The sequence below is a fragment of the Bidens hawaiensis genome, unplaced genomic scaffold (genome assembly GCF_021521415.1).
Source record: "Bidens hawaiensis isolate Kalapana, Puna unplaced genomic scaffold, B.hawaiensis_p1.1 tig00037558_1, whole genome shotgun sequence".
Classification (NCBI taxonomy): Eukaryota; Viridiplantae; Streptophyta; class Magnoliopsida; order Asterales; family Asteraceae; genus Bidens; species Bidens hawaiensis.
The window spans coordinates 110,213-119,780 of record NW_027496547.1 but is presented as its reverse complement, the minus strand read 5'-3'; the positions used below and the strand labels follow the sequence as shown (position 1 = coordinate 119,780).

The window sequence follows — 9,568 nt, the reverse complement described above, 5'->3', positions numbered from 1 at the left end:
AGTCCACCAAATGGCATCCCACTCAACACGCAAAGACAACGACAGTGACACCCCGGGCCCACCCCCACTCTTTATCTATATATATCACTGCCCCTCCAAATTCCCAATTCGATTCAAACCTTCCAATTTCCATTCCAAAACCCTAGCAATAATGATCCAAACACCGTTTGTAGGACCGTCCCTCGAGTTCCATCGGTTACGTTCAGCGACGTGCTTGAACATAACCGATAATCGGCCCCGGTTACGTTCAGTGATGTGTGAGGCGTCGCTGAACGTAACCGAGGCTGAACGGCGTTCGAGTCTTTACGAAGTCTTGAGAGTGAAACGTGACGCCACGGCTCACGAGATAAAGGCTGCGTACCGCAGTTTGGCGAAGCTTTATCATCCTGATTCGTCTCAGGATGATGATGGGAAGTTTATTGAGATCCATAATGCTTACGCCACGTTGTGTGATCCTGCGGATCGAGCGATGTATGATATGAAGTTGAATATGGGATATTATACGACTGTTGGCAAAAGGCGGGAAGTTTATATTTCCCGGCGGTGGGAGACTGACCAGTGTTGGTAGAATTTTGTATATGGTTATTGTTCAACTTAAAACAGAAAATAAGTTCAATTTGTGTAAAATGTAAATTAGTTATGTTTTAGTGTTTTACCTTAATTTCATCAAATGATTCTAACCATATAATCAGGGCCAAGACCGAGGATTCAAGTAACCTACACGAGAAACAAAATATATACACATTTTTTTTTTTTGAACTACGATTAACGTTATAGTAATAAACATAGTAAAATCATAGCATTAAAATGCATACCGTAATAGTTAACCAATAATTCATGGATACTTTTTAATTAGACCCAAATAACACGTATGAGGTTTTAAGTTTTTATAAAAATACAACCCGGTAAATTTTAAGGTTTTAGTATGTTATCAAAATTACCCTTTCCAAACAAAAGTAAAAAGCATAAGTATGAATTATTATATTTCAGTTAATTATAAAGTAAAAGAGAATAGTTATAAATTTGTTGATATAATAAGAAAGAGAAAGGTAAGCACTTACGCAACCATTTTAAACAATTAACTATAATAAGCATCTCTCTTAAAAAGAAGAAAGCATGACTAAGAAAAAATATGTCTCAAAACTATGAACTGAATCAAGCACCAGCAAATCCAGACAACTCTACAGAAAATACCAAATATGAAATATGTAACGAGCGAATGTACACTTTTCGAGATCAACAAAATCTAAACCATCCATAACATAATAAGAATAAAACCTTCTAAAAATAAAAACTTATCTAAACAACTCCAAATGCAAAACGGTTATTACCCTTCAAAAACTTCCAACTCTTTGTACAAACAGCCCTTTGTAAATGTACGCATATCAACTACTTACTTACGGGATCCTGAGTGTAGAATTGATAAGTTTCATGACGACCCGTATGCTCGACAGCTCAGATACTGAAGTGGTAGGAATACTCATTTGATGATTAAGTATAGAATTAACTTGATCAAATATGGGTCGTACATGCATCGCTATCATCCCGTCTGTAGGCTTAATCGCCACCACCACATCCATCATCCACCCGAGTTTCTTTAATGTTTCGCTGCCTATGTCACAAGCCAACTGCTGAAGCAGAGATAATAGTACTCCTTGACTCAGAGGCAAAGGATTTCTTGTTAATAAACCCTGCAAGTCAACCTGTTTGACCAAAGTCCAAATTAAAAGAAGAAAACAGCAATGCATACACAATTTGCAGATATGAAATAGAATAAAATACCTGAGAGCATAACCAGGAAACGATCCGAACATCGCTTCTTTGAAGGGCAGCGGTAAAAGCTTCCTCATATTTGTGCTCGTATACCAGTCTAGAAAGCTCTTTTTTTGGATCCGATGGCGGTTCGATCTATGAATAAAAATTGTTATACGTATAAAATGTTGTATAGATATATGTAACTATACAAAACTATACTATGAAGTACAAACTGACCTCATGGAAGCTGCCAACTGACCCATTGCTAATTTGGGTTAACAATGGGTTGACCGAAACCGGATTGGCCCCTGAAAGTGCAAGGGCGACCAACTTGCGTTGACCTTCGGCTAATTCACCACTCAAGGTTTGAGTTACAGATGAAGCGGAGTTGATAGCATCCTAAACAAACCATCACATGTTAACAAAATAGTAGGATGGGTTCAATCGACATGAATTGATAATGGTTGTATATATTACCCTCAAGGCAATGGCTAAAGGAGAATGTGCAGACTCGAGTTGCTGCTGAGCTGTACTTGTATGTTCAATCATTCCCTTTTGAAATGTAGCATCCACTTGATCAAACATGGCCTTGCAAGACATCTCAAAAGCAGGAATCACAGAAGCTTCTATGCTCGACTTAAGTGCCTCCTGTAAAAAAAGATTATCATAGCATGCAAATTAGTAATGACTGGCTAACGGGTCACAATGGTTCCGGGTCAACCATGGATACCTGTAGGGCTTGTTTGCCAGAAGTTTGAAACTGGGTTTGTATTTGCCTGCCAACACTTGCTTCAAGCTTAGAATTTATGGATTTCTCCAACTGGTTTACAGACTTATCAGCAACACCCCTCTGCAAATAAACTTAATTAAACTTTAATTATGTATATTCTGGTAAAAAAAAATCTAAAATGTTAAAACAACAGTAACCTGGAAAGCCTCTGTGATTGCATTGGTCACAGTTTTTTCAATAACCGGAGAAACCGAACGCACGATAGCTGGCACAAGCGCTGAAGTTTCTTTCTTCAACATTTTCTCCAAAGCAGCAAGCAAATCCTTGTAGCCGTTTGTAACCAAGCCCGAAACTTGTTGACTTCGTTCTCGGTTTAACTTTTCTTGTTTTGTAAATTCTTCTTGAGTGCGGGCCCACAGAGCATCAGAATTAGCTTTGTAAGTTTTCTCCAAGCTCTTTCCTATTGCTGCCTCGATTCTTCTGCCTTCTTTTGTAAGTGGGATCGCCACCATTCCTGGAATCTGCTTTTGAATCTCCTTTTGATTCACTAAAACCTGCAAATAAAATCAAAATCAGGTTACAATTTTACAGCTTGATATCAATTGACAACACGATAAGTTACCTGAGTAATAACGTCTTGCATAGAATGAAGTTGAGAAAGTATCAATTCAACAGAAGGAGCACTTGAACTGGCTCCTGGTTCAACATAAGAATCTGTTGAATTGAAGACATCAGGAGAAAACAAGTTTGACTGTTGAACACTATTCTCTTTTGGTTTTATCTCTTTGGTTGGTGACACGGCTTCTGATGAATCAACTGTCTCAGGTACAGGTGTTCCAGTGGGGGCCAACGCATCATTTTTCAAATCTTGACTTTCATTTTGACCACCAAAACTTTGACCTGACCTGTCAACTTGCTTTGAATCATTAACAATATAAGTTTCCACAGACAAAGCACGGCCAAAACCTGATGCCTGTGAAGCAAAACCATGAATCTCTCCTTGAGAAACGGGTTCAATGGTTTGACTTTTTCCTGTTTCACCAACAACCTTAACCTCCACCTCAGCATTTGGTGGATCAGAAACTGTAGTCACATCCAGTACATTATAATCAGTGTCGTCTTTCTGCTCAGTAACTTGACTTATTTCAGATGATGACGTGGCCATCAACTCAGCAGGTGTCACCAAATGAGTCGGATGCTTAAATTTGGTCTCATCAGTTACCGTTTCAGCCGCCAACGACCCATCCACTTGTCTATCAACTGAATATTCAATAACTTTCATCTCATCAGTTTCATAACTGCCAGCTGTACTTTTCAAATCAGAAGGTTTACGGTCCAAATTAGGGCTTGATGCAATTGGAGGTGATTCAACAGAAGCTTCAGTCAACCGAGAGCTTGAAGGCTGTCTTGAAATGGAAGAACCATCAGAGGTAGGCACTATAGCCTCCAATAATGCTTCCATCTTACTTCTGGAAGGTTCCAGAACATTCAAGCCTTCGGTACTCGGGGCATCATGTGAAATGGTTGAATCTTGTCTCTCATAACTGTTGTCAGTAGGAGGTGGTAAGCATTGAGACATGTCTAAAGCATACTGCTGAATTGCCTGTGTTTGGACACAGTAAACCTGAACAATCTGTTCCCCGTGTGACGGTGACAAAACACTAAGGCCTGTAAAACTCAATATGGGCATAGTAACTGTAAACTCTGCAATATAATCCATGCGGGTGGATTCTGGGTTGGGCCCATAGTCGAGATGAACAACATAAATAGCATTTTTCTTGGCATTCGCTATCAACAAAAGGCCCGTTTCAGATAATGCGACAACTTGATTGAAAAACGCATCTTCAAGTCTGGATTCAGAAGAACTCTTTAACTCCAATGCTTGTAAACAACGCCACGAATCAGCATCACTGGGAAGCAACCACCCTTCATCACCCTCTGAAGCCCATATTTTCACCTCGTGATTCAATGGACCCTGTGAGAATTAATACAAATAAATATAAAAATAGTAAGGTAAAAGAATATAAGAAATGAAAATGATCAGCACATACACCAGTGATAAGTATAATGTGATCCGGGTGCTCGGGGGCGGTTAAAAATGTAACAGAGTTGACTGGCAAACCGTCATGTGGCCTCAATACTGCAATTGGTGAAGACTTTCGATCATCCCAGATCTTTATCTGTTAGAAAATTAGAAGTGATTTAGCTAACAATATAATATCATTGTTATTCAGCAAGTGTGAGATATTAACTAACCGTTCCATCTACTGAAGCAGAAACCAAACGAGTAGTCATCCATTGGCACATTGATAGATCTGTTACTTCACCATCATGACTACCAACAAACTGAACTCCATTAATCAATTTATCAACAGGACATACAAGAGGTTCCTCTGCAGAATACACTTCATTTCTCCCAACTTTTGTAGTATCAACTCTCAACACACGTTTTCCGATTCCAACAACAAGAACTTCCTGAAACACATAAACAGCAGCACGTATATTGATACAATACTGGAATAAAAAGCATCTAGAAACTTAATTTAATTATCAGAAAACACTATTACTTGTTTATGACAGTGCCAACAAACTCGAGGATGAACAGATTCCTCTTCACCTACAATCTGAATTGCAATGACTATATTCCCTATAATTTGTGGTTTATCTTCCTCATCTGTGCCTTCTGTAATTTTCCACACATAAACCCTACCATCTACACTTGCACTGCATACAATTATATTGATATAAGTATATAACCCACAAATAAAACAAAAGGCATTTAAAAAAAGAGAAATTCTAACCTAGCTAGAACATGAACATCTTCTGCAAAGAAAGCCATATCCGTAACCCTCTGAAAAAGGACAATAATTGTTTAACTGAATCAACATTCTATCAGTTTACATAAAAAAAACTCAGGAGACTCTGAATCATCAAAACAAACAACTTAAACTATGCAGTCGATATCCGTCCTACTTATGATTATTTGATTGTCAATATCAGGTCTTAAACTATGCAGTCGATATCGGTCCCTTCGTAAAATATCAGTTGTAGCATCAGTCCCGGTATTATCGACGATATTGAGTATACTGACCAATTTTCCCGATATCAGTTTTTTAAGTCTTAATTGTCAATTTTTAGTGTTTTAAGTCAATCAGTTCCTAGTTGCTACAATTGTTAGTGTTTTGTAAGTTGCGAAAGTTTAAGAAGTTTAATTTGTCAAAGATAAGAGAGCATACCGAATTTTTAGTGTCGAATTGCTATACATAAATTCTGCATGATATTAAAATTACCAACAAGCCACTGATATCTCACCGTGATAACCAATATCTCAAATATCGGTCCTTTTCCGATATCCGATATTTTTCCGCATTAACTGCATAGATCTTTAATCAACTAATCTAAACCAACTCTTGTAGCAACTAAATTGTAACATAATAATCCACCAAATCCGAAAGGAAAGTAGCAAACAAACCTGAGCTAGACCTTTAAACAGCGATCTCAAAGCCGTATTGATATTAAGAACCCGAATCGCTCCCAGTTTCAACCCATAACACACATAACTCCCATTAACCGCAATCTGCCGACCTACAACCAGAACCGGCTCCGACACATACTTAGTAATCGGCGTAACCTCTAGCTGAGGCTGCACCTCTCCCGGCATCCTAACATCAATATCATACACCACATGATCACCGCCCAAATGCCGTCCCTTCGGCAGCTTACTACTCGGCATACGCATCGGACCCGATCCACCGTGCAATGCCGGAACCAACATAGGATTATGATTATTATTATTATTAGGGTTAGGTATAGGAGCATGGTGGTTATCAATTGGTTGAGGGGCGCTTAAATAGGCCATTAGTCTAGCACCAGGATTAGGATCAAGATTAGGGTTAGGGTTAGGGTTAGGGTTAGGGTTTGGGGGTGTAGAATAAGGGGTGTGGAATTGGGGGTAGTAGATGGGGGATTGAGGGGCGTAGGAGTACGGGCCTCCGGCGGCGGTGGCGGTGGCGGTGACGGTGGGAGGTGGGTAGGAGGTGGCGGAGGACGGTGGCGGGTAAGGAAAGTTAGGGTTTGGTGGAATTGGGGGTGGAGAAGAGGAATTAGGGTTGAAGAAACGTTGGACGTCGAATGGACATGAAGCTGCTGGGTGCATGTTTTGATTACCAGATGAAGCCATGAAGTAATGATAATAATAATAATAATAATAATAATAATAATAATAATAATATTATTATTGATTGGATTGAGATCTGAAGGATTTGATTGATTGATTGAAGAGTGAGGTTATTGAAGAAGGTGGAGAGTGTGACTGTTTAAGAGACTGAATCATACGAAGAAGAAGAAGATGATGTATTTCGTTTTTCTTTTATTTTCTCTTTGATTTGATTGTGTGAATTGTAATTATTGAAAATGAAAATAATATTTTACTTTTGGGAGACCAAATCCCTAAATTAAGGAAACTCGGGCCGGGTCGGATTGGATCGGAATGTTAAGATTGAAATGATATGATATGATGTTACTGATTTTAGGGGTTGATTGGTAGCTTCATACGAGTTGAATTAACTAAGTTACGAGGAAGTTGTGTTTAGTTATGCTTCTAAGTGTTCTATATATGTTTTTTCGAGCCGTATTTTCTGCACGAACCAAGGCCAACCTAAATTGCTCTTGTAAAAGATTCGCTTATGAATGAATATATATATTTTGCAAATTATTCATATCGTCAAGTGTGCCCATTCCAAAGTTGATTCGAATAAAATATATAGCTAACTTACGTTGGTTATTTCCGCTTTAAAACTTGTGGTTTTCCTACACTTAATGTATCTTTTTTTGTTGGGTTTTATCATTGTCGTTTTAATATCATTAGAGTTACTTGAAACATGTGATAAATTAAACTAATCATTGATATGAGTTATGAGATGTGAAGTATACGTCTGTCTGTCCAAGATTGTTTTATTTTAGTTACGGAAAACTTATGGTATACAACTCCTGTCACACCCCGACCATGACGGAAACGTCGGGGCGCAACCGATTGTTCATCGCACACGACACTATTAAGTGACAATATTTAATCAACTCGTTTAAATTCATAAAAACACAAAGAGTCACATAACTTGTTCATACAATAACCGAATTCAAATCATAGTAAATAATATATTGTTCGTTGTGCTAATATCCTAATAGTCTCGATAACGTTTTTTTTTTTCTTCAAGTCCTCGAGTCAACCTAAAGTCAAACCTGTAACATTGCATAAATAGATTTTGTCAACACAAAGGTTGGTGAGCAATTTCATAGTTTTTGAACAATAGATATATAATATGAAATTCCACAACTTGTATACAAAACAATAAATAATGACAACAATTTAGATAAATGAAATCGTTAATAAGAATACATTAACGACACCTTTCTATAAAGGGATGCCAAATATACTCGGATTTTGTATGAAATCGCTAATAAGAATACATTAACGACACCTTTCTATAAGGGGATGCCAGATATACTCGGATTTATGAATCAACCATCCAAAAGCGGTAAACACATTAGCACTTAAGCATATAAGCATATAATCACCAAATCGAGTATTTATTTAAGTGAAGTATACAATAAAGTTTGTGGTTTAAGACTCAAGTATAAATCATTTAGATTTGAATAAGTTTTCAATGTCACTCCCAAAATATAAAAGAGTGAAAACGGGGGATGAAAATACTCACATTCAAGTAATAAACTTGAAAGATTTGATGATTTGGAGATTAACCGGAACGATGAGTTTAACGAACGAAGCCTAAAGGAGAAGAAGTCTTGTATTAGAAAAGTTGTCTTGGAAGTCTTTAAATGAAAATAAATGATAAGAAATATAAACAATTTAAAGCTTAAGGTTTAAAATGTAAATATTTAAGAAATTATAATAATAGTCCTTTAAAAATGTAAGTTTGCTCGAAACCGGGTTAAAGTATCTAGCCCTTAATTTTACTCAACCTATGTTAAGTAATAAGGAGGGTAAAAATGCAAGAAAACAAGTCCCTTTATAATATAGATACTAAAACGGGTTTTAACGAGTGTTCGGGTGGTCGGTTCGGGTCTTGGTGACTTGACCAAACCCAAAGTCAACTTTCCCAAAATAATAAATGTATGAAATAACTCAATAAATCTTAAAGAGACTTAACCAAGTATGTAGTTCTATGTTTTAGAACTAACAACGTCCGTTAATCGAGTGTTCGGTTTAGTCGGTCCAAACTTTGTTATAGGATCAAGTTGGATTCAACATGCCGAGTACTTTGTGAAAATAATTAAAATCAGTTTATAAAGTATTTTTAAAGAAATATATAAGCTTTAATGGTTAAAAACACACTTGTGTGTCTTAAGCGAGTAAACTTGGTTTAGTTCGGTTTGGTTCGGTTTTTTATCTTGGAATAAGGCCAAGAATGGTTACCACATGTCCAAACATCATAGAACTTGTAAATAATTTATAAATAATAATACCAAAGTTTTACATACAAAAAGTCAACAACAAAGTCTTTAAACGAAAGTTCGGTTTCCGGTTCGGATCTTGTTTTGGGATAAGACCGAGGTTAGATTCTACAAACCCATAACCATGGAACTAATTAAAATGATTTTAGAAACTCAAATCTTACATAAAACATGTTTATACAACTATTTAAACAAACTAGTAAACAAGAGTTTGGCTTCCGGTTTGGAGCTATTTACGGAATAACCGAGGCTAGTCTCTACAAACCCATAACCATGGAACTCAAAATGTAAAATAAAACTAAGATGAGCAGAAGTTAAACAAGTATAACTAGTTTGATAGTTAGATGCGGAAAATATATATAATCAAGGACTACTACGAGTCCTCCATGTAGCTTTGTCTTATGGGCCGGACACTTAACCGACCGAGACCGGAGAAATGCCCACCAAAGGTACAAAGGGTGTTATTATATATATGTTGTATAACAATCTTCAAGTATAAATAAGTGTTAACAAGTTGATTATAATGTAAGACTATGGTCAGTTTGACTTTGGAAAGTCAAACTGTCAAAAAAAAATATGAAGAACACCTTTGAATGCTTGAGAATTGGAAGA

General features: G+C 37.0%; 1 protein-coding gene and 1 pseudogene across 1 annotated transcript; one reads left to right on the top strand and one right to left on the bottom strand.

Moving 5' to 3' along the window:
• Positions 1-253: 253 nt before the first annotated feature.
• On the top strand, positions 254-568 carry LOC143589427 (chaperone protein dnaJ 11, chloroplastic pseudogene; annotated as a pseudogene).
• Positions 569-1,210: 642 nt separating this feature from the next.
• LOC143589409 (enhancer of mRNA-decapping protein 4-like) lies at positions 1,211-6,665 on the bottom strand. The gene is made up of 12 exons (XM_077070174.1): positions 5,958-6,665; positions 5,287-5,336; positions 5,053-5,209; positions 4,742-4,960; positions 4,537-4,665; positions 3,108-4,460; positions 2,683-3,039; positions 2,486-2,605; positions 2,233-2,403; positions 1,993-2,154; positions 1,783-1,908; positions 1,211-1,703 (listed from the first exon to the last, which is right to left on the bottom strand). Exons 1-12 carry the CDS (start codon positions 6,663-6,665, stop codon positions 1,398-1,400), a joined length of 3,858 nt encoding a protein of 1,285 aa, XP_076926289.1. The 3' UTR covers positions 1,211-1,397.
• Between the last annotated feature and the right edge of the window lie 2,903 nt (positions 6,666-9,568).